This window comes from Leucoraja erinacea, chromosome 25 (genome assembly GCF_028641065.1).
Source record: "Leucoraja erinacea ecotype New England chromosome 25, Leri_hhj_1, whole genome shotgun sequence".
NCBI lineage: Eukaryota > Metazoa > Chordata > Chondrichthyes > Rajiformes > Rajidae > Leucoraja > Leucoraja erinaceus.
In genome coordinates, this window is record NC_073401.1 from 26111898 (window position 1) to 26136633 (window position 24736).

Genomic DNA, 24736 nt, shown 5'->3' on the forward strand with positions numbered 1-24736 from the left:
TTATGTTGCTGTGGTGTGTCATGTTGCTTTTCACTTAGTATGGCAACTCAAATTTACCTGTACCTTAATTGATACATGTGACAATAAACTGACCTTGAAACCTTGAAAGAGGTGACTGATTCAGCAGTCAGATAGCAGTGGAGAAGAAGCTGGATGTCCCAGTGTTCAAGCTCCTGTATCTTTTCATAGAAGTGAGAAAAGGGAATGGCTCGGGTGATAGGCATTTATAATGATGCCATGCATCATTGAGATGGAGTGGGTGGAAGGAAATGACAAGTCTGTGATGGACTGGGCTGTGTTCTTCACTCTTTGCAGATTGAAGCAGTTAAGAGCCAGAGCAGTTGTCTTCCAGGGCTGAGATGCATCTTGTCAATACTTTCTATTGCACATCTGTAAATGTTGGAGAGAATCCTCGTGGACATGCCAAGTCTTCTCCAACGCTTGAGAAATATGATGATGATCATCTTGATTATTAACCTGACAATAATTTAGGTTAATTGTTACATATAGTTTAGGTTACATTTTAGTAACATGAATGATAAGAAGCAATGCAAAATGGAGGACAAACCTCTAAGAGACGTACAAGAACAGCAAAATCTCGAGGTATATGTATACAATTTCTTGAAAGCAGTTTTTGTTTTAAAAGGATCTTGAGCTTTATAGAGGCAAGTGCAAGGATGTTATAATGGGATTTTAATACCATTAGGAGGGTCTTAAATTGCTTTGCACATTTTAACGGGATTGTACATGGCATGACCAAAAATATCTTCATGCAGTATTGTCATTACGACATTGAAATAATGATGAGCTCAATTCGTTAAATTTGACAAGAACCTGCAAGCTTCTGACTGACACGAGCACCTGAATTTGCTTCTTGCTGCCTCTGTAGATTGCTATAACTGAGTCAATCTGGCATTCGGCATTGAGATTTGTAAAGGATTGCCAGTAAGGGAAATTATCCCTAGTACAGAGATGGTCATATCTTCCTGACCTTAAAAAAAAACAAGTTTATGTTGAAATCAAAGTAAAGCAAGTTTTATGCTTACGGAAACATTACCTATCCATGTCGTCCAGAGATACTGCCTGAGTGGCAGAGTTACTCCAGCATTTTGTTTTATTTTATTCACTGTAATGTTGCTTTAACTGACTGAACATAATTGACATTAATTCTCTGTGCCCCAGTTTATTTTGGCTCAGCTGTGCTATTTCTCAGCCTAATTGGGAAATGAAAAGAACATGTTTTCTGTGCTGCTGTGTGTATATAATTTGAAATATATTTTGTGTGCTTGTGTTTATTTGGTACTTTTGGGTCATTTATTCTTCTATCTTTCTGACTATAGGAGGCAGTTGATAAAATAAAATCATTTTTGTTGCTGGTTTCAGGGTGAACAGAAGTTCTCCAGGGTGGTGCGAGGAAAAATACAAAGCAGCTACCTGCGTTCCCTTCAGGAGATGGGAGAACTACTGAGAAAGAGACTGGACACAGTTAAAAGCCTGAAAATTTAACTCTTTGAGGCGGAGAGGGAAGAGGAAGGTGGGGGGGAAGACCAGTGGCAAATAAAAAACTGCTGGGCAATGCCGCTTCACCCCAATACTGTTATCATATGTTCCTAGGACCCCATCAGATGCATCAGCTGATCCAGAACATTTACCAGAGAGCATGAAGGACTTTGCAACAAAAGAGTTTAAAATAAAAGGTTTTTAGAACAAAAAAAGTTAATAAATTATGTACATAAATTCAGAGTCAGAGGCCTTCTCTCAGACTTGGCAGCAATATTTTTAGAAAATGTTGGGTGTTTCTCTTGTGTAGTTCAGTGCATGACACACCCAGCAATATCGCTACTAGATGCCGAGAAGTCAAGAGAAACATCAGACTGTGTTCAGTAGAAAATAGTACCTGTGTCGGTGCTGAAATTTTGACTGCAGCTTTTACATCACACATTGGTGTACAGACTGTATATGTTAAGTATCATATGTTCCATCATAATTTATTCAATATTTCAATTATAATGTTTTTATTTGTATAAAATTTATGTTGCCTAAGCAGAACTCACTTTCAGCAACTGTGAAACACAGAATATGTGCTCTTTCATTGTGAATCCGACTTCCAAATTCATTCCCTTATTCTACCGTTCTCTTCCTCAAGGTTTTTAACTTTGAAGGGATTTTATTTTGCTTTTAAGGTGCTTCACTGTCAATTTTTTTATTTTTTTTCCCCCCAAGGTGTGTGTAAGCCACTTACCTGCAGTTTGTTGCGAATGGAATTAATACTTACGGTAGTTCTGAACAGACAAGGGGAGTCAAAATAATCTTCAGGCAAGTTGTTCAAAACCAGAAGACGTCAATGCCCGTCATATTTAACGCTGCCTCTATTCGCTGCCTCTGGTTAAAAAAAAGAAAAATGCATTGCATCTAACAGAGGCAGCCCCACCATTTGCGTTCACATCAGTTGACAAAGAGAGGAGGAAACCTAATGTATTAAAGTTATAAAAGTATTCTTTGACAGGCGAGCCTGGATTTAAGAGATGAATTCAAATATTAAACAGAAGATTGGTACTTATGGTGTATTTATCCCAAGTGTATTGCAAATATCTATCACCCTCCTAGGCAAGAGAGTTGAGAGTGAAAATAATTGCAGGACCTGATTCATGCAAGCCTGGATCATGTGCTTCCCTAGTGGTTGAATGAGTTATATATTGTTGAACAATGTTAATCAAATTGATTTCATTTACGCTCGGTTTGTTAATGTCAAATTGGCTTTGAATTCTTAAATCAACAGTATTCCAAACTGTGAAGGATGAACATATCAAGTAACCCATTATTTTCCCGTAGTTTGTGCCCCACCCCCGCCAAGAGAAAGTATTCTAGTTTTAAATTATACTGGGGTCAGTGTATTTTGGTTGCTGTCAATTATGAAAAATCTGTCAACAGTCCTGATCTCCTCTTGGTTTTGGATAAATTGCAAAAAGACGTCCGACCGTCTTAAAATTTCCAAAGGATTGAGATGGTACTTCTAGGAACGTGAGTGGGAATAGGGAGAGGCAGGAAACTGAAAATGCTTCCTTGGCTTGCACATCAGTGTGCATTTTGTGCAGCAGCACCATTTCAAGTTTGTATATTCTCCAGCTTAAAATAAGCGAGGCGGTAGCATGTGAACGCAAAGAGCAGAGAAGCTACTCTCCTTAGAGCAAAGTAGGTTAAGATTTGACGAAGGTGTTTAAAATCCAACAGGGTTATGAGGGGACTTTTTCCGGTAGTAAATGGAGAAAACAGATTGAAGGTACAAGGCTAAAGTACCAGAAGTCAGGAAAGAAATAAAGATCAATACAATGATTATGATCTGGAAAGTCCTGCCTGAAAGGGTGACAGAAACCAATCCAACAATTTCCTAAAGAAAATTGATTAATTACTTGGCAAGACTATTTTCAGATTCTGTGGGAAAAGAACCTGGGGGTATGTGTATCATTGGGTTACACTGCTAAAAGCTGGCACTGGTAATTTGGCCTGAATGGCTTCCCTCGTTCTGTCAGCCCACAAGTAAATGTGATCCCACGTTGACCCAAGGTTCTTTCTACGTTGAAGCTGGGATCTTGTTTTCTGTTTTGGATCCCTTTGTAGGAACCTTTACAAGAAGAGTTTTCATTTTCTCTCAACTACATTCAAGGCACTGCATAACAATTTTCATAACCCATTTCCCAGAGCATAATGCTGTTGAATGGAAATAAAATTTGTCTCTGTAATATAGGTGTCTAAAAAAATATAATTAGGGCCATGATTGAGAGAGTGCCTGGAGCATTATTGCTCCAATCAATTAAAAATCGGCAATGCATGGTTAAAAGATGCAAAATACCAAAATGGGAACTTTTATCAAATTAGCCAAATGCGTATTATGTGCAGTGTGGAAATGATATGAAGGCATTAAACAACTGGATAACATTCTTTTAAGTCTAGTTTTTGCCCTTAAAAAATAAACTCTTTATCTTTAACTATCAAATCATATAGTTTCTCATTGTGCCGTGTTCTTTTACAACAGTGAACTAAAGTTACACAGTTTACCACACTTTATATGAATGTGATCTACCCCATATTTTTTTTTACATGAATGTAACATTGATCAGCAGTTTGAACTTCAATGTGCAATACAAACCATGTCCTGATCTACCATTGCCTTAGTAGGATGCTATTATTGTCCATTCTTTCTGTTTATAATAGGTACAATGGAAAATATTCATGGCCAGACGTTGCTATGGAATTGGGTGCTGCTGGCAGTCTGGCGTTTGCTTTCCACTCTATTGATAATGTGTTTAGACACAAAATGCTGGAGCAACTCAGCAGGACAGGCCGTGTCCGGATAGAAGGAATAGGTGATGTTTCGGGTCGAGACCCTTCTTCAGACTGAAGGAGGGTCTCGACCCAAAAAGGCACCCATTCCTTCTATCCAGAGATGCTACCTGTCCCGCTGAGTTACTCGAGCATTTTGTGTCTATCTTGGGTGTAGTCCAGCATCTGCAGTTCCTTCCTGCACATTGATAATGTACTCCCTGGCTCGGGATGTGATGCTTTTTAAAATACCGTGTTGGTTTTGAGATCTAAAATATAAAATTTCGAAACTTTTTGTAGTTTTAAATTTTAAACTTAAAGATCTGGGTTTGTGAAAAACAAAATTGATGCCACCGTTAATTTTTCCTATTCCTTACAAGTGGAATTCAAATTCAGATTGATTTTAAATCTTGGTTAATGTTTACTGCCTTTATATTGCATTAGGTCTTTCAGCCATGATCACATTGAATGGCGGTGCTGGCTCGAAGGGCCGAATGGCCTACTCCTGCACCTATTGTCTATTGTCTTCCTGATTCATCTAGCCATGTGGTTCCAGGAAGATTTTTCCTTTGTGCTCACCACTCTTTCCCCTCCTGTGGAGTCTTGAGTCATAGAATCTTACAGCATGGAAACAGGGCTTTCGGCCCAACTTGCCCACACCAGCCAATATATCCCATCTTCACGAGGGCCACTTGCTTGCATCTGGCCCATATCCCTTCAAACCGGTCCTATCCATGCACATGTCTAACCATTTCTTAAATGTTGTGATAGTACCTGCCTCAACTACCATTCACATCGTTCCATTCACCCACCACGCTTTGCATGATAAAATTACCCCTCCGGTTCCTATTAAATCCCCCCCCCCCCCCCCCCCCCCCCCCCCCCCCCCCCCCCCACCCCCACCTAAACCTATGTCCTCTGGTTCTTGGTTCTCCTACTCTGGGCAAGATAATCTGTGCACCTATCCCATCAGTTCCTCTCGTGATTTTGTACACCTCGAAAGGTAGTTTTGCCCAGCAGTGGCGGACTGGGTCTAAAAATATTGGTTGCCAGGAGACAAAGGGGGCCCACTTGATATAGGGGGCCCAATTGCCATCGGGCAAGCTGACACCCTGCCCAGTCCGCCACTACTGCCCAGTTTCTCCTGGTTCAGGAAAGATTGGGAGCTGATTAGAAAGTTGCAACATGGAGTTGCAATTTTGCTTTGTTGCTGAAACGATATGGCTCAGGTACAAATATAGGTGTTCGATATCAAACATGATTGATTGTGGTGTTTTCCCCCGTAATGATCTACATGACATGAAGCAGAATGCCATAGAAGCTGTATATAATATTTATAAAAAGCTCTGAATTCCCACCACATTGTTAATGATTACACAAGCCTTGCGCAATTCAAATTGGAAGCCAGCCTAGAATAAATAAATATTCTGATTTTTAATATCCTTAACTGTACATCTGAATAACTGCATAATTGTCCACTGTTCAGGTTTTATCATTTAAAAATAAATTGGATAGTTATATGGATGGGAAGGGAATGGAGGGTTATGGTCTGAGCGCAGGTATATGGGACTAGGGGAGATTATGTGTTCGGCACGGACTAGAAGGGTCGAGATGGCCTGTTTCCGTGCTGTAATTATTATATGGTTATATGTTCAACTGTACGCCAGAATAATAGTGATTGACATGACCTACACAAATTCTAAACTTCCTATTAAACTCAAACATGTAATTAAAACAGAAAATCGGTTCAGGCAGGGTTCAAACACTTATTAATTTCAATTTTTCAGCATCTACAATTAACAAATTTGTATCATATAACTATTTATGGAAATTGCCCAAATTTAAATTCTCAACATTTACTTACATCATGGCGGAATATAAATTGATTACACTTTCCTTTTTTTCCCTCGACAGTTTTTTTTATTCCCTACATTAGGCGAGGGAGATTCAGAGCACCTTTGCTCGGAGGCTGGATCCTATGAACATTGCAAGCTTGGCATAGAGGACAGACAAATAAAGCTGGAGTAACTCAGCGGGACAGGCAGCATCTCTAGAGAGGCATAGAGGAACTCTCTTTAGTCCCTTGCAATACTCCATTGAGGTGAGGTAGGAAGCTTCATGTCTCACCAGATTGCAGGAATTGGAGAAGTAACAACACAGAAAGCATTTAGAATAATCCCAGTTCCCAAGACTAGCTTTGTGGGTTGTGGCATAGTGAATATTCATTGTGGTATGTTCAAATATAATGAGGTTTGTGACCTCCATCACTCTTTCAGGCAGTCAATTCTACAACCCTTCTGCTCATTAGGTTGAAAAATAATTGTTTCCTCTGATGTTTCTGTCAAATGCCTTTTACATTTATCCCCTTACTATTATTGACTTCCTTGTTTGTGGAAACGTCTGTCTTGATTAACCTATTTCACTTTAAATCCTGATTTTCATTATCCATGAAAACCTTCCCCATTAATTTGTCCACCAAGATGCCAGTTGACACATTCACCCTGTTTAAGAAGGAACTGCAGATGCTGGAAAATCGAAGGTACACAAAAAAAATTCACATTCACCCTATTACCTCTTTAAACAGAAATAACAGATTTACAAATTCCTTTACAGTCTTCCAGCATTGCACTGATTTGGGGGAAAAGTTAAAGAGCAGTGACAATAACAATTTTCCCCAATCTTTTTTCATAAAGGAGAGCAGGTATTGCACTCAAGGAGGAAGTGAGGAACAATTGATATAATAGTCAATATGGGAGGAATTCTTCAGGTGCTTATTATCTTTAATGAGGCAAATAGTCTGCAATTCATTTTGTGCTGGCAAAGTACCTAATTAAAGATAAAATTCCTTCCCCATTGATCATCTTATCCAATATTACTCACTTCCTCCTTGACTGCAATGTCTGTACCAATTCCCCTTTGTGAAGACATCTCGGGTATTTCTTTAGAACCACTATGTAATCTGCAAACATATTTGGGTTCTTTCTTTGTGTCACTATTGGACCTTGCTCTTTTTTTGTCCTATGTTGATAGAAGCATTCTTGGTTTCCTTGATTTTTACCTCTGCTTTCTGCAGTTTTGAACTGCAGTTGTAACTTCATCAAAAGCTGCCCTTCTCGCAGCAGCCTCTGCAGTATACTGCTCAACACCATGTGGATCCAAGTTTTGGAGTTGATCAGCTTTCCCTTCGAGGCAACATTATTTGATTGTCGTTACGACCATGAAATGCAATGTTTGTACAATGACCATCAATAATCATTTCAGATTGCTGTCAACTCAGTTTTGACTGATTTATTGAGTAACTCCGTAAATCTGCCAGTTTAATTTAACGTGTACCAGATATGCCCTGCTCTTTTGTTCTATTTAAAGTCGTTGGCAAATTCACTTGCCAATTAGTCGTACAGTTGTAAAGTATTAGAAACAGGCCCTTCGACTCACTGCATCTATGCCATCCACCGTATCCATCTGTCCCACTTGCCAGTATTAATCCCAATCCCTCTATGTGCTGACTCTGCCGTTTCTGTTCCTGAAGTTCAATGATATGCAAGAAAAATATTGTTGCACCTGTGTCATGTTTTGTTTATAACAAAAATCTCAAAAGCTGCTAAAATGAAGGAACGTGAAGAAATGTAAAGCTGTTTTTATTTGGGAGTGTCTTCATTTGGTACATTTAGTTAATAGTAGAACTCTTGGTTTAAGCAATTATGCTTATTTGGGATTGTTCATTCCAGGCTTTTTAGTGTTTCATTAAAATGAGGAATATAAAGTAGACATTTAACATAAGTAGATCCAATCTTCTTTCTATAGATTTTTGACATAGATGAGTTGGGCCAAAGGACTTGTTTCCCTGCTGCATGACTCTAACTACTTATAGTGCTTTTAAGGGGTGAATTTAACTTTTAAGATGTTTTCATGGAAATCTTTAGGAAAATTGCAAACATGATCTGAATTCTTAATTTACAAGTTTTATCTATATATGGCTTTCCCTTTCAATGCTGATCATGCATTGCAGAGTTTTCAATGCAAGTGAAAAAATAAAGCCTGTGGTTTTCTTCACAATAATTTTCTGCCTTCTTCCACAAACCTGTCAAAAACGTTGACTTGCACTTCGATGTTAAACACACATAAGCATGTATGCGTAAGAAGGAATTGCAGATGCTGGTTCTGAAGAAGGTCCCGAAACATCACATAGAAACATAGAAATTAGGTGCAGGAGTAGGCCATTCGGCCCTTCGAGCTTGCACCGCCATTCAATATGATCATGGCTGATCATCCAACTCAGTATCCCGTACCTGCCTTCTCTCCCTGATCCCCTTAGCCACAAGGGCCACATCTAACTCCCTCTTAAATATAGCCAATGAACTGGCCTCAACTACCCTCTGTGGCAGAGAGTTCCAGAGATTCACCACTCTCTGTGTGAAAAAAGTTCTTCTCATCTCGGTTTTAAAGGATCTCCCCCTTATCCTTAAGCTGTGACCCCTTGTCCTGGACTTCCCTAACATCGGGAACAATCTTCCTGCATCTAGCCTGTCACCCATTCCTTCTCTCCAGAGATGCCTGTCCCACTGAGTTACTCCGGCTTTTTGTGTCTGAGCATGTATGTTTCGAGTATTGCTTAGATGTCTGCACTCCTGGCTGCACCTTCCCCCCCCCCCCCCCCCCCCCCCCCCCCCCCCCACCCATTACCCAATTTGGTCATCATGTGCAACCCTATTCATGATTCATAAATTGGTATCAAACACTTACATTCATGCTTTTTGGAATTTCTGGCAGCTTAAAAGATGACATCTAGGACTTGATGCCGCTCCACCCAGATGACTGGATTGTTAACCATAGCACGATATCTTTAAAAGAAAATAGCACTGTCAAAGATTTTTTTTTTTTTCTAAATCCAAGAGAGCCTTGCATTGAAAACCAGGAAAATACATAAAAATGGGGTGAGTTTTCGCATCATCTATTTCTACACAAACACCAAAGTTTAACCCTTGGTTTAACCCAAAATCAAGTTGCTCATTGATGATCCTTGAATCTCTGTCTGTCTCTTAATCAACTGAGCTATCCACACAGCGTGGCTGGATGGACATGTAGATATCAGAAATTGACCATTTTTAATGGGCAAAATGGATTCATTAATTCAGAATCGAAGTGTGATACACATGCTGTAATCCTATTGACAAACCAAACAGGGTGTTAATATAAGGATTAAAGAATGCTATCAGATTATCTAATACGAATTGTGCTGGATTTTCTGTTCGAGCCAGCCTGTTGATTTAATAAAGGGAGGGATTTTTTTTTGGTGATTGATCTGTATGACAGTTCACGGTGATAAACTAAGGAGCAGACAAAAGTATCGGTACCGCATCTCTGACCATGACAATCACAAAGCATATTTAATATATGCTGCAGCAATTTCATGTTTAATTTGGTTAATAATTCATGGAAAGATAACGAGTTTATCCTGGGCAAGTAAAATTCCTGACTGGAGTTGGGCCCTTACTTTGCAATAGATGTGCTTCTAGCTTACAGCTTTCTAAGACAATTTGTCCAATTTGAAATGAAGTTTAGTGAGCCTTGCATTTCTTTTAATCCTGCTGCATTTTTCAGAGCTGTAGTCATTTTCCTCATTTCATTCTCCTTTCCAAATCTTGCTCTTGGTTATAGATTCTGCTGTTTTATCTGATACATATTTGTAAATACTGTTTCTCTTTGAGTGTCTCCATATTTAATTAATCCAGAGAGTTTGGATTTACTAAGGCTGTGACGTCTCCAGAAGACCATTTTGTATGTAACAGAATTGGACAGCCGAGAATTCAGCAGGTTTCTGGGTGTATATTTAAATCTAAAGATTACTAAAGCAATAAAGGTCAGCTAATAATTAAACTAACTTTTCAGCGTTGTATCTGATCTTTTACAACTGTTGTCTGCATCTGCATCTGTCTCTTGCAATAGATTGAAATACTGTCCTTCCATGGGATGTCATTGAAGCATTATTGTACATGCAATTTTGGACTTGCATTTACAGTATGTTTAACTGTATATAGTCCTATAGCTATCCATGTTGTCCTCTTTCTGGGGAAACTCCAATAATTCTGTTTAATTCACTCGTGTTCCTGCTTGTTCGTGAGACTTTAATGATTTTGTTCTCTGCCACAGAAAGCAGTGGAGGCCAATTCACTGAATGTTTTCAAGAGTTCGATTTAGCTCTTTGGGCTAACGGAATCAAGGGATAGGGGGGAAAAAGCAGGAATGGGGTACTGATTTTGGATGATCAGCCATGATCATACTGAATGGCAGTGCTGGCTCGAAGGGACGAATGGCCTACTTCTGCACCTATATTTCTATGTTAACAGGCCTAAGGAATTACTCATTAAAAATTACGCATTCATACAATTACAAATGCACTGGTCCACCTAGCACCGAATGATGACAATTGGCACCAAACAATCCTAAACTAAAAATTATTGTAGCTTTAGTTAAATTCACCAAATTTAAGAGATTCTTGTGATTGTGAAGGGACTAACTTTATAAAGTCAAACCCAACTTGAAAGCGCTGATCAGGAAGCAGATGACAACGGAAATGACTTTGAGATGTTGAGCTTTCAACATATGAATTGTTCAAAAATTATCATTTAGGAAATGGATTGCTTTTAATCTGCAGATGCAGTTCTGTGGGTTTGACTCATTGTGATTAGAAATCGATCAACTCCATAAGTTGAAGTATAACAATATTTTGCAGGATTCCACATCAGTGATACAAGTGTATAAAATCATGAGAGGAATAGATCAGATAGATGCACAGAATCTCTTGCCCAGAGTAGGGGAATCGATGGACTAGAGGACATACAATGCCCTCCATAATGTTTGGGACAATATATTTATTTGCCTCTGTACTCCACAATTTGAGATTTGTAATAGAAAAAAATCACATGTGGCTAAAGTGCACATTATCAGGTTTTAATAAAGGCCATTTTTATACATTTTGGTTTCACCATGTAGAAAATACAGGAATGTTTATACATAGTCCTCCATTTCAGGGCACCATGTTTGGGACACAGCAATGTCATGTAAATGAAAGTAGTAATGTTTAGTATTTTGTTACATATCCTTAGCCTGCAATGACTGCTTGAAGTCTGCGATTCATGGACATCACCAGTTGCCGGGTGTCTTCTGGTGATGCTCTGCCAGGCCTGTATTACAGCCATCTTTAGCTAATGCTTGTTTTGGGGACTAGTACCCTTCAGTTTTCTCTTCAGCATATAAAAGGCATGCTCAATTGGGTTCAGATTGGGTGATTGATTTGGCCACTCAAGAATTGACCATTTTTTAGCTTTGAAAAACTCCTTTGTTGCTCTTGCAGTATGTTTGGGATCATTGTCTTGCAGTTGAATGAACTGCCTGCCAATGAATTTTGAGGCATTTGTTTGAACTTGAGCAGAGAGGATGTGTCTATACATTTCAGAATTCATTATGCTATATCCCTTGATTCTATTCGTAGAGTATATCCGACTCATCTAACTAGTGCTTTTGTTATGCATAGTTGTATCATAACATTGCTGACAAAAGTTATCCTTTTAAGTTTTTCCCCAAAATCGGAGTCCTTGTTATTTGTTGAATTCTGTCATTTAGTGTGTATATATCTTTATTTGTGTGGTTTTTGTAATCTTAGTCAATATATCGTTAACAATCCTCCTTCCCTTTCTCTCCACATGTCCTTGGTGCTTCTTTATTAATATGTTGAATTCTTGTATCTTCCGAGGGTACAGTAGACATTCTGTACCTAACATGAAATGGCAACAGACTGTCCTGGACTTGAAACAAAATGGTTGAGACTGCAAGATAAAATGAGGCAACAGGCAAGATAAAATGAGGAAGTCATGCTGCAGTTTTTTGGACTTAGCTTCGGATGCATTTTGAGTATTGTGTGCAGTTCTGATTGCCCCATTATGGATAATAATATGGAGGCTTTAGAAAGGGTGCAGAGGCATCGGGAATAGAGGGTATTAGTCTGCTCTGTCTCCGACCGGAAAGCACTACAGAGGGTGGTGAAAATTGCCCAACGCATCACCGGTTCCTCGCTCCCCTCCATTGAGTCTGTCCAAAGCAAGCGTTGTCTGCGGAGGGCGCTCAGCATCGCCAAGAACTGCTCTCACCCCAACCATGGACTGTTACCCTCCTACCATCCGGGAGGCGCTACAGGTCTCTCCGTTGCCGGACCAGCAGGTCCAGGAACAGCTTCTTCCCTGCGACTGTCACTCTACTCAACAATGTACCTCGGTGACTGCCAATCACCCCCCCCCCCCCCCCCCCCCCGGACACTCCTCCCACAGGAAAAACACTATGTCTGTATACATGTAAAAAGATTTATTTATTGAAATCATATTCTATGTCGCTCTTCCAGGGAGATACTAACTGCATTTCGTTGTCTCTGTACTGTACACTGACAATGACAATTAAAGTTGAATCTGAATCTGAGTTACAGGGAGAGGTTGAACAGACTTGGATTGGTTTCTCTGGAACGCTGAAAGTTGCAGGATAACCTGAGAGAAAAAAGGATAACCTTAACAAAAAAAGAGGTATGGATAGGACAGACGGTCCGAATTCCTGCAGCAGTAAGAATTTCACTCTTGGTAATGCATTCAAGTATCAAGCAGAATAGTTAAGACACAAAGTACTTGAGTAACTCAGCGGGTCAGGCACCATTCTTGGAGAAACAGGATGGGTGAAGTTTCGGGTCGGAACCCTTCCTCTGAAGGCTCCGACCCCAAAACGTCACCCATCCTTTATCTCCAGAGATGCTGCCTGACTTGCTGAGTTACTCCAGCACTTTGTGACTATCTTCACTATAACCCATGATCTGCAGTTCCTTCCTGCACAATGAATAATGCACAAGCCTGGGCAGCATACGGTAGTTTGGGTATTTATTTGAACCCAGCTCCAGCTGACATGTAAGATTTTTCACCCTGCAGCTCAACATGATGTATAAATACTTGGGATTAACAGTAACTTATTCTGAATCCCAGGATGTCAAACCGAACACAAGGCACAAAGAAGGCACGGTAAGAGTAAATTAATAATTTTAATAATTTTTTTAATCAATTAATTCATTAGAGCACACAATTGTTTTCACATGTGGACAAGCATAACACTGATAGACTGGGGGGGGGGGGGTAAAATCTTTTGAAGAATGGGGCGGAATGTGTTTGGATGTTACCAGATTTTTCCTTATTGCCACAAGTGCTGGGACAATTTGTGAACGTGGGCGCAGAGAAGCAGGATTTAGTCTCAGCTTTGTTCATGAGGAGGTTGCTTTAGATGATGCTCTCAGAATGGAAGGGTTGTGATGTGAGAGGATTTACTGGGGGGAAAAAAACGGGGTGAGATCAGCTTGACCTGGTGGGAGACAATAAATGTTCTCGCGTTCCACTTGGCTCGTGCTTTGCACACCAACACTACTTGGGTTTTAAGGTGAAGGGGAAAAGATTTAATAGGAATCTGAGGGGAAACTTTTTCCACACAAATGGGGGTGGTGAGGATATGGAACAAGCTAACAGAGAAGGTAGTTGAGGCAGGGACTATCCCAACATTTAAGAAACAGATAGGACAGGCTTGGAGGGATAGGGGCAATACGCAGGCAGGTGGGACTAAGTGTAGCTGGGACATGTTGGCCAAGTTGGGCCGAGGGGCCTATTTCCATGTTGTGTCACTCAATGACAACATCTAACCAGAAGTGTGGACCTGGACAGGGATTTTGTACAATTCCTCCTCTTATTCTCCAGCGACATTATTCGGGAATGTTTCTCAAAGGCGTTGCCAACGCAGCAGCGAGAACAAAGGCGGCTAAACTACAACGGTATCCAGTGTTAGTGAGACAAACTTCTGCAAGGTTATTCCCTTAAACCTCTGACTTCGGTTTGCAGACAGCCAAATTGGGACACGTTTGTAATGAGACACAGGTTTTTGGAAGGAGAGTTTGTCACATGTTGCTTAATGCTCAACAAAACATCAATGAAAAGGTATTTTTAAGATATTGAAATTGTAAAAAGGCTTGTAAACAATTAAGACTCAGCCATGTCACTGCTGAAGAGTAAAATTCACCGTAATTTATTTTATGCTTGAGTTTAAAAAAAAAAAATTGTTTTTAATTTAAATTTGGATTCTTTTGGTACAACTGGCAGAGTTGTGCCATTTGCCATTTCCCTTTGTGGTGTAGTTAGTCGCTGGTTAACTTGGGATGCAGGGAAATGGATCATGGCACAACTGGCTTCCACGGTCCAACACCAAGAGCTGGGAGTGAGGTTGGGCCGCACAAGGGGTGATATTTATCTATCTCACCGTTGCTCATCAACAACGTACTGCCAATCACCACCCCCCCCGGACACTTATTATTATTTATTCAAATCGTTTGCTATGTCGCTCTTCCAGGGAGATGCTAAATGCATTTCGTTGTCTCTGTACTGGCAATGACAATTAAAATTGAATCTGAATCTGAATCCTGTTGTATATCCAGTGGGCGATGCTAGGTGGCAGCTGAAAATGAGCTGTTAGATCGCAACGATCAGGAAAGGGAGATGTGCAGAAGGCAGGTGCTCTCTTTCCTGATCACCTTAGCAGTAACATGGCTTACGGTAGGAAGCTTTTTTCCCCGGTTAAAATGGATTTCCCCATCCACCACCACCACCACAACCACCCCCCTCACAAATCCTCTCTTGGTGAGTTTGGTATCTGGAACGAGCTCAGGATGTTCTGCCGCTTCTGGAACTCCACCTTCTTCGCTGAGCTCATCTTGCTCTCTTCCAGCAGTTTGCCGATCCGCGCGATCTCCGAGCTAACAAACGGGTCGCCTTGCGCCAGCATCTTGCTCATGATTTTGTGGTACTGCTCCCCCAGTTTCTGATCGGACTCCGGCAGCTTTTCCATCCTGTTCTTTGCCTTCCCCATGATCTTCTGCCGTTCTTCCACGCTCCTCGTGCTGCTAAAATCCTGGGCAAGGAAATCGAACGCCTCCAGGCAGCCGAGCATCCCCACCCACACACCTTTAGTCTTCAACCACTGCTGAATGCCTTCCTGCTTAATCTCTCCGGTAAACCGGGCCGGAGTCTCCAAATCCCCATCGATGAACAGCAGGTAGACCGGAAAGTCATCTTTTTCCACTTTATATTTCTCCCCAAGTTCAGAATTTTCCTTATCGCCATAATCTGTTTCAAAACAAACATTAAAAAGTAACGATAAATCTTGCACCTCTATAATTAAATCAAAATCTCACAGCTTGGCCCTAAAGAAACATTTAGACAGGCACATGGATGGGATCCATCAGAGGGATATAGTTGGCCAAAAGTGCTGGAGAAAGTCAGCGGGTGAGGCGCTCTGAAGAAGGGTTTTGGCCCGAAACGTTGCCTATTTCCTTCGCTCCATAGATCCTGCCTCACCCGTTGAGTTTCTCCAGCATTTTGTCTACCTTCGCTTTTCCAGCATCTGCATGGTCCATGTTAGTCGGCATAGGCAATTCGGGCCGAAGGGTCTTTTTCTACACTGTACGTCTCTATGATAAAATGGACAACGCTACTCCATGTGACAACTGAGGGTTTAAAGAAAAAACAATGGCCACAAAGACATTTTATCTACTGGTATCTTTTCCAGATATCCCAGAATTGATATAGTCAATAGTCAATAGTCTATTTAATTGTCATTTGGACCCCTGGAGGTCCAAATGAAATGCCGTTTCTGCAGCCATACATTACACACAAATAGACCCCAGACACAACATAATTTACATTTTACATAAACATCCATCACATAGCTGTGATGGAAGGCCAAAAAAACGTATCTCTCCTATAGTAACTTACAGTTACTATATAGATAACTGTAAAGGTGGAAGAACTATAGAGAACAATGCAATTGGATTGAGGCTCTTATGGATTAGGTTTCGTTAACAGATGATGTCAAAATAAACATTGCATTTTCAAGTTAGTAACAAATTGTGTTTTTGTATTATTACAAAGGATTGGAGTGTATCATTTAAAGTAGATCTCACTGCTGCTACACACAGTGCCCTCCATAATCTTTGGGACAAAGATCCAACATTTATTTATTTGCCTCAAATCCACAATTTGAGATTTGTAATAGAAAAAAAATCACATGTCACATTGTCAGATTTTAATAAAGGCCATTTTTAGACATTGGTTTAATCATGTAAAAATCACAGCTGTGTTTATTTATTTATTTCCGGGCACCATAATGTTTGGGACACAACAATGTCATGTAAATTAAAGTAGTCGTGTTTAGTATTTTGTTGCATATCCTTTGCGTGTAATGACTGCTTGAATTCTGCGATTCATGGACATCACCAGTTGCTCTGCCAGGCCTGTATTGCAGCCATCTTTAGCCTATGCTTGTTTTGAGGGCTAGTCCCCTTCAGTTTTCTCTTCAGCATATAAAAGGCGTGCTCAATTGGGTTCAGATCGGGTGATTGACTTGGCCGCTCAAGAATTGACCATTTTTTAGCTTTGAAAAACTGCTTTGTTGGTTTAGCAGTATGTTTGGGATCATTGTCTTGTTGTAGAATGAACCGCCGACCAACGAGTTTTGAGGCATTTGTTTGAACTTGAGCAGATAAGATGTGCCTGTACACTTCAGAATTCATTATGCTACTACCATCAACAGTTGCATCATCAAGTGAGCCAGTATCTTCAGCAGCCATACATGCCCAGGCCATAACTCCCCCACCACCGTGTTTCACAGATGAGGTGGTATGCTTTGGATCTTAGGCAGTTCCTTCTCTCCTTCATACTTTGCTCTTGCCATCACTCTGATATAAGTTAACCTTCGTCTCATCTGTCCACAAGACCTTTTTCCAGAACTGTGGTTGCTCATTTAAGTACTTCTTGGCAAACTGTAACCCGGCCATCCCATTTCTGCAGCTAACCAATAGTTTGCATCTTGCAGTGTAGCCTCTGTATTTTTGTTCATGAAGTCTTCTGCAGACAGTAGTCATTGACAAATCCACACCCGACTCCTGAAGAGTGTTTCTGATCTATCGGACAGGTGTTTGGGGGTTTTCCTTTATTATAGAGATAATTCTTCTGTCATCAGCTGTGGAGGTCTTCCTTGGCCTGTCAGTCCCTTTGCGATTAGTAAGCTCACCAGTGCTCTCTTTTTTCTTAATGATGTTCCAAACAGTTGATTTGGGTAAGCCTAAGGTTTGGCTGATGTCTCTAACAGTTTTATTCTTGTTGCTCAGTCTCATAATGGCTTCTTTGACTTTCATTGGCACAACGTTGATAAACAGCGATAAAAGTTTCCGAAGGTGATGGAAAGACTAGGTGCTGAGAGCTCTCTTATACCTGCATTAAGGAAGCAATTAAACACACCTGAGCAATTACAAACACCTGTGAAGCCATGTGTGCCAAACATTATGGTGCCCTGAAATGGGGGGGGACTATGTATAAACACAGCTGTAATTTCTACATGGTGAAACCAAAATGTATAAAAATGGCCTTTAATAAAATCTGACAATGTGCACTTGAACCACATGTGATTTTTTTCTATTACAAATTTCAAATTGTGGAGTACAGAGGCAAGTAAATAAAGGATGGGTCTTTGTCCCAAACATTATGCAGGGCACTGTACATTAAGCATGTTAAGTCTATGCAAGAGCTTCCAAGTTCAATGGGCTGCAACCACGTGCTGCTGATATTGTTGTACAAGGACCAAGCTACGCAAAGTGGTTGAGTAGAGGACACTGGATGGGTGACGGAGCAGACCATACTTTTATATCATTTGTTTCAACTTGGACAAGCAATATAGTTCCTACCTGATATTCCCACTTCAGCCACCAAGAGTTCCTTGCTGGAAGCAGAGTTTTCCACCAATTTCTTAAACTCATCTTGCTTCTCTCCATACGGATACTGCGTGTCAATCTTTACCAGGGCATACTTCAGTTTGGGGATGACCTGCAGAGAACAGCGACATCTCAGGCACTGAGTTTGCAAAACTCTACAACATTTGAGGGATTTGACTTTGGAAGGACCTCCTTTATAAGCAAACCAATTTGTTCAGTAGCCAAGAGTGTTGCGGTACTTAATGCATTGATCAGAGTGAAATATAATGAAGAAATGTTCGATTCACTTTCTATGCCTTCAACTTTTTGTTAGTTTAGTTTTGAGACTGAGAACCAAGAATAAAACTGTTAGAGACATCAGCCAAACCTTAGGTTTACGAAAATCAACTGTTTGGAACATCATTAAGAAGAAAGAGAGCACTGGTGAGCTTACTAATCGCAAAGGGACTGGCAGGCCCAGGATGACCTCCACAGCTGATGACAGAAGAATTTTCTCTATAATAAAGAAGACTTCTTGAACAGAAATACAGAGGCTACACTGCAAGATGCAAACCACTGGTTTGCCGCTTAAATGGGATGGCCAGGTTACAGTTTGCCAATAAGTACCTAAAAGAGCAACCAGTTTTGGAAAAAGGTCTTGTGGACAGATGAGACAAATATTAACCTACATCAGAGTGATGGCAAGAGCAAAGTATGAAGGAGAGAAGGAACTGCCCAAGATCCAAAGCATACCACCCCATCTGTGAAACAGTGGTGCGGATGTTATGGCCTGGGCATGTATGGCAGCTGAAGGTACTGGCTCATTTATCTTCATTGATGATACTGGTAGTAGCATAATGAATCTGAAGTGTATCCACAATTTAGACACATCCTATCTGCTCAAGTTCAAACAAATGCCTCAAAACACATTGGCCGGCAAGACAATTATCCCAAACATACTGCTAAAGCACCAAAGAAGTTTTTCAAAGCTAAAAAATGGTCAATTCTTGAGTGGCCAAGTCAATCACCTGATCTGAACCCAATTGAGCATGCCTATTATATGCTGAAGAGAAAACTGTCCCCCAAAACAATCATAAGCTATAGATGGCTGCAATACAGGCTGGTAGATCATCACCGGAGAAGACACACAGCAACTGGTGATGTCCATGAATCGCTGACTTCAAGCAGTCATTGCATGTAAAGGATATGCAACAAAATACTAAACATGACTACTTTCATTAACATGACATTGCTGTGTCCCAAACATTATGGTGCCCTGAAATGGGGTGACTATGTATAAACACTGCTGTAATCTCTACATGGTGAAACCAAAATGTATAATAATGGCCTTTATTAAAATCTGACAATGTGCACTTTAACCACATGTGATTTTTTTATTTTTATATTACAAGTCTCAAATTGTGGATTTGAGGCAAATAAATAATTATGGTATCAGTGGGTGCAGCAGCATCTATGGAGCGAAGGAAATAGGCAACATTTCGGGCCGAAACCCTTCTTCAGACTGAAGAAGGGTTTCGGCCCGAAATGTTGCCTATTTCCTTCGCTCCATAGATGCTGCTGCACCCAGAGTTTCTCCAGCTCTTTTGTGTACCTTCGATTCTCCAGCATCTGCAGTTCCTTCTTAAATAAATGATGGTTCTTTGTCCCAAACATTATGGAGGGCACTATTATTTTACTCTAGAGATGCTGTCTGACCCGCTGAGTTACTCCAGCTTTTTGTGTCCGTCTTTGTTTTAAACCAGCATCTGCAGTTCCTTGATACACTGGTCAATGGCCAGCCTGTTTTCTGTGTGCAAGAACAATATAGCATTTTACAGAGGAGAAGCTATTTCAGAGAATTCTTTGAGATAGGATTTGCTCGCATTTGGGAGAATGGGATAATTAGCGAAGTCGTGGCTTTGTGTGCAGCAGGTCATATTTTATTAACTAGCTTGAGTTTCTTGAGGAGGTATCAAGGTGATTGATGAGGGTAGGGCAGTGGATGTTGTGTACATATATGTTAGGAAGGCATCTGATAAAACTCCTTCATGGAAGGCTGATCCAGATGATAAAGCTACATAGGATCCATGGGGACTTGGTAGTTTGGATTCAGAACTGATTTGTCCATCGAAGACAGATTCGTGGGGTAAAGGTGATATCCTGGCTGCAGGTCGGTGGCCAGTGGAGTTCCGCAGGGATCTGAGCTGGGACCTCTGTTGTTTTTGATACGTATAAATTACTTGGTTGGAAATGTAGATGGGTTGGTTAGTAAATTTGTAGACTGCTCCAAAATTGGTGGAGTTGCAGACGGTGAAGAAGGCTGTCAAAGAATACAGCAGGATACAGAAATGGGCAGAGAAATGGCAGATGAAGTTTAATTCGAGCAAGTGAGAGGGGTTGTAGTTTGGGAGATCAAATGCAAAGAGAAAATATACAATTAATGGCATGATCTTTAACAGTATTGATGTACAGATGGATCTTGGGGTCCAAGTCCATAGCCTGCTGAAATTGGCAATATAAGTAGATAGAGTGGCAAACAAGGCATACGGTATGCTTGCCATCATCGGTCAGGGCACTGAATACAAGAGTAAGGAAGATAGACACAAAAAGCTGGAGTTACTCAGTGGAACAGGCAGCATCTCTGGAGAGAAGGAATGGGTGACGTTTCGGGTCAAGACCCTTCTTCACATTTCGACCCGAAACGTTCTGCATTCCTTCTCGATAAAACCGAGATGAGAAGAACTTTTTTCACACAGAGAGTGGTGAATCTCTGGAACTCTCTACCACAGAGGGTAGTTGAGGCCAGTTCATTGGCTATATTTAAGAGGGAGTTAGATGTGGCTAAGGGGATCAGAGGGTATGGAGAGAAGGCAGGTACGGGATACTGAGTTGGATGATCAGCCATGATCATATTGAATGGCGGTGCAGGCTCGAAGGGCCGAATGGCCTACTCCTGCACCTAATTTCTATGTTTCTCTCCAGAGATGCTGCCTGTCCCGTTGAGTTACTCCAGCTTTTTGTGTTTATCTTCAGTTTAAACCAGCATCTGCAGTTCCTTCCTACACAAGAGTAAGGAAGTCAGGTTGCCTTTCGGAATCCTACAATTAACAAGCAGTGTTTGATGAAAATACTATTTTGGAATAGTTCCAGCTTTTTACAAATAAACAATGTTCTACTTGGTTGCAGCAACGCTGTGCATGAGCAGGTTGGACTCTCACAAAGTCTCGTGGTTTGTGCTGGGTCATCAATTTAACAAAAGCAGCAGAGATTAAATGAAAAAACAGCGAAACAGTCGGAGCAGGGAGTGACCAGAAGGTTAATTGTGTATTGTAATGTAGATGGGGGCAAAATAATTTTAAAAAGGAGTTGAAAGTAGAAGTGGTGGTCTGCTGATGGCAGTGGTCTGCTCTGCAAATGTTGTGGACCCGATGAGCTAAATGGCCTTTTATTCTGTTATCAGTAAGGTGGGGTGGGGAGTAGTCAAGCAGGGCAGAGAGCAGGAGACAACCAGGGGTGAGGGTAGGGTGGACAAGGAGGTACCTCAGAGCTAGAGGAATGAGATAGGCAGGGGAGAGATGGATGGGGCAGATAGAGACTGACCAGGTGGGCATAAGGTGAGAAAGGGGGAGGAAAGGCAGGGCAGAGTCTAGAGGGAAAGGTGGTTGGTCAGGCCAGAATGAGAGGGGCACGGAGAGGCTGGGCTCAGGGGAGAGAAGGGTAGTAAGAGGGGAGGGCAGAGGGTGAGATAAGGGAGTTCGACAGGGGCGAGAGGAAGAAGCGTCTAGGAAGGAACTGCAGATGCGAAGGTAGACACACACACAAAGCAGGAGTAACTCAGCGGATCAGGCAGCATCTCTGGAGAGAAGGAACAGGTGCCTATTCTGGTCGAGATCCTTCAGTTCAGACCGAGAATCATGAAAGGGTTAGGCAGGGTCGGGATAGAGGAGACGGGCAAGCTAGGCAGAGAGCAGAGAGCAGAGGAAGCCGTGCAGAAACAAGATGGAGCTGGCGAGAGGGAGGGACAGAGTACGCGTGCAAAGAGGATTGGTGCTCGGGTGATCGCGGCTGTTGGTTGCACATATTCTATTGGGTTTTTGATTATCTTTATCAGGCTGGTTTAAAAATGCTCAGTGGCGATCCGGCTCCAGGAAATTCTGCAAATTCTGCACATCCTGAACCCTTACATAGTTACATGTGCCACACACACACACACACACACTCGCCCACTGACAGGGCGAGCAGCGGGGACTGAAGCATCTTCATGCCTACACCACAATGTAACAAAACTGCCTCCACATTGCAGCCATCCGGCGCGCTTCACGTTCCTGTTTTTATTGATTCATTTCAAAAATATTAACACGGGAATAACCTGCAAAAGACTCAATGCCAACCCCGCCGCTCCACGATGAATACAATTCAAACATTATTTATTCCCTTTAAAAGAAATTCCAAGCTGATTAATTTCACCTTTTTTTCTGCTCGTATCTACCATGCCGTCTCGATTTTTAAAATCTATTCTATAATTTGAATGTTGCCGATGAAATTGTGTTCCAGTTGCATCCAAACATTAAGTAAGAGGCAGTAATGTCAGGCTGGTGAGTACGTTTTCACGTTAAAAGCATTCTTGTAAATACTGTACTTGATGGATCCATCGTGCTGTCGAATTTGACACTGGGTTTCTGGCGGTTAAATGAGTTAAAACATTGAATGCAAGCGGCTTTCGGGGTCCACTCACCTTGTAAAACGTGACTGTGTCCAGAGGCACGGAGCCGACCGTGTGCAGGGCACCGGCGGGGACAGAAAGGTGCAGGAACGCGGTGAGCAGGAGGAGCAGAGAGGAGCTGCCGGCATCCGCCATCGTTCATCCCCTTTCACACTCGGCACCATGTGATCCTCGCAGCTGGGAGTTTAATGCAAATTGTTCCAGCCCCCCCTCCCTCGCCTGCTGACCACCCCCCAAACGCTGTCAATTCAAGAATCAAGCGTGTTTTATTGTCATATGTCCCAGATAGAACGATGCAACAGTGCAAGAACCCGTGATGTATAAATTTCACCAAGTCAAGCTAAGTTTATTCGTCACATACACATACGGGATGTGCAGTGAAATGAAAAGTTCAACTTCAACTTCAACTTCAACTTCAAGTGAGTTTATTGTCATGTGTCCCTGATAAGGACAATGAAATTCTTGTTTTGCTTCGGCACACAGAACATAGTAGGCATTTCCTACAAAACAGATCAGTGTGTCCATATACCACAATATAAATATATATACACACACATGAATAAATAAACTGATGAAGTGCAAATAACAGATAATGGGATATTAATAATCAGAGTTTTGTCCGAGCCAGGTTTAATAGCCTGATGGCTGTGGGGAAGCAGCTATTCCTGAACCTGGTGGCAATGCTCGCGGACTTTGTGCAAAAAACATACAAACACACACAAACAGACAAACAAACAAACAAACAAACACAAACAGACAAACAAACAAGCTACAAATAGAATGGAACAGAATCACATATTTTACATATTACATATTGTGGAAGGAAGGAAAAAGGAAAACAAACATCAATTAAAAAAAAAACAGTAGAATGGTACAGTAAAGTTAGTCTCTGGTGAGATAGGAGTTTACAGTCCTAATGGCCTCTGGGAAGAAACTCCTTCTCAACCTCTCCGTTCTCACAGCATGGCAACGGAGGCGTTTGCCTGACCGTAGCAGCTGGAACAGTCCGTTGCAGGGGTGGAAGGGGCCTCCCATGATCTTATTGGCTCTGGAGTTGCACCTTCTGATGTGTAGTTCCTGCAGAGGGGCGAGTGAAGTTCCCAAGCCTTCACCAAACCCAAAGCTATTAGGAGCAGACGAGGGCATTCGATCCAATTTGAGATACCAGCTACCAAGACAGATGTGTACAGCAATTCATTCTTCCCCCGCACAATTAAAGCATGCAATAGTCTTCACCCTACCATAGTTACTCAACCAGAAGCAACTACATTTAAGGTAACTTCTTCTCCAAGAACCCTTTTTTGCTTAAGTCCACCCTCCGCCACCTCCAGTTTAAATACCATTTGGAATATTTTGGAGGACCAAGGACCAAGTGGGGGAGGTCAACAATGCTTAGTACACATGGTCAACGAAAGGTGCAAAGTATGCAGAAAGAGAGAAATGTATTATTATTATTATCGGTGAATTTATAATGGGGTTTTGTTTTTCTAAGTTATCATAAGGGATAGGAGTAGAATTAGGCCATTCAGTCCATCAAGACTACTCTGCCATTCAATCATGGCGGATCTATCTTACCCTCCTAACCCCAACCTCCTGCCTTCTCCCCATAACCTCCAATACGTGAACTAATCAAGAATCTATCTGCCGCTGCCTTAAATATATCCACTAACTTGGCCTCCACAGCCTTCTGTGGCAAAGAATTCCACAGATTCACCACCCTCTGACATAAATTTCTCCTAATCTTCCTAAAGAAACGTCACCTATTTCCTTTGCTCCATAGCTGCTGCTGCACCCGCTGAGTTTCCCCAGCATTTTTGTGTACCTTCGATTGTCCAGCATCTGCAGTTCCTTCTTAAACACAAAATCCTTTAATTCTGTGG

The 24736-nt window shown here is 41.4% G+C and overlaps 2 protein-coding genes across 2 annotated transcripts in view; one reads left to right on the plus strand and one right to left on the minus strand.

The window, feature by feature from the left end:
* The window catches only part of naa25 (N-alpha-acetyltransferase 25, NatB auxiliary subunit), a 60887-nt gene extending 56893 nt beyond the window's left edge, over positions 1–3994 (plus strand). The window contains exon 24 of the mRNA XM_055655300.1: positions 1384–3994. Within this exon, the coding sequence (XP_055511275.1) occupies positions 1384–1506 (123 nt within the window). The 3' untranslated portion in view covers positions 1507–3994. The remainder of the gene's footprint in view (positions 1–1383) is intronic.
* Positions 3995–14557: 10563 nt separating this feature from the next.
* On the minus strand, positions 14558–23039 carry LOC129709152 (endoplasmic reticulum resident protein 29-like). The gene is made up of 3 exons (XM_055655302.1): positions 22869–23039; positions 18128–18266; positions 14558–15512 (listed from the first exon to the last, which is right to left on the minus strand). The coding sequence occupies exons 1-3, from the start codon at positions 22989–22991 to the stop codon at positions 15010–15012; spliced, it is 765 nt and encodes a 254-aa protein (XP_055511277.1). The 5' UTR covers positions 22992–23039; the 3' UTR covers positions 14558–15009.
* Positions 23040–24736: the final 1697 nt, after the last annotated feature.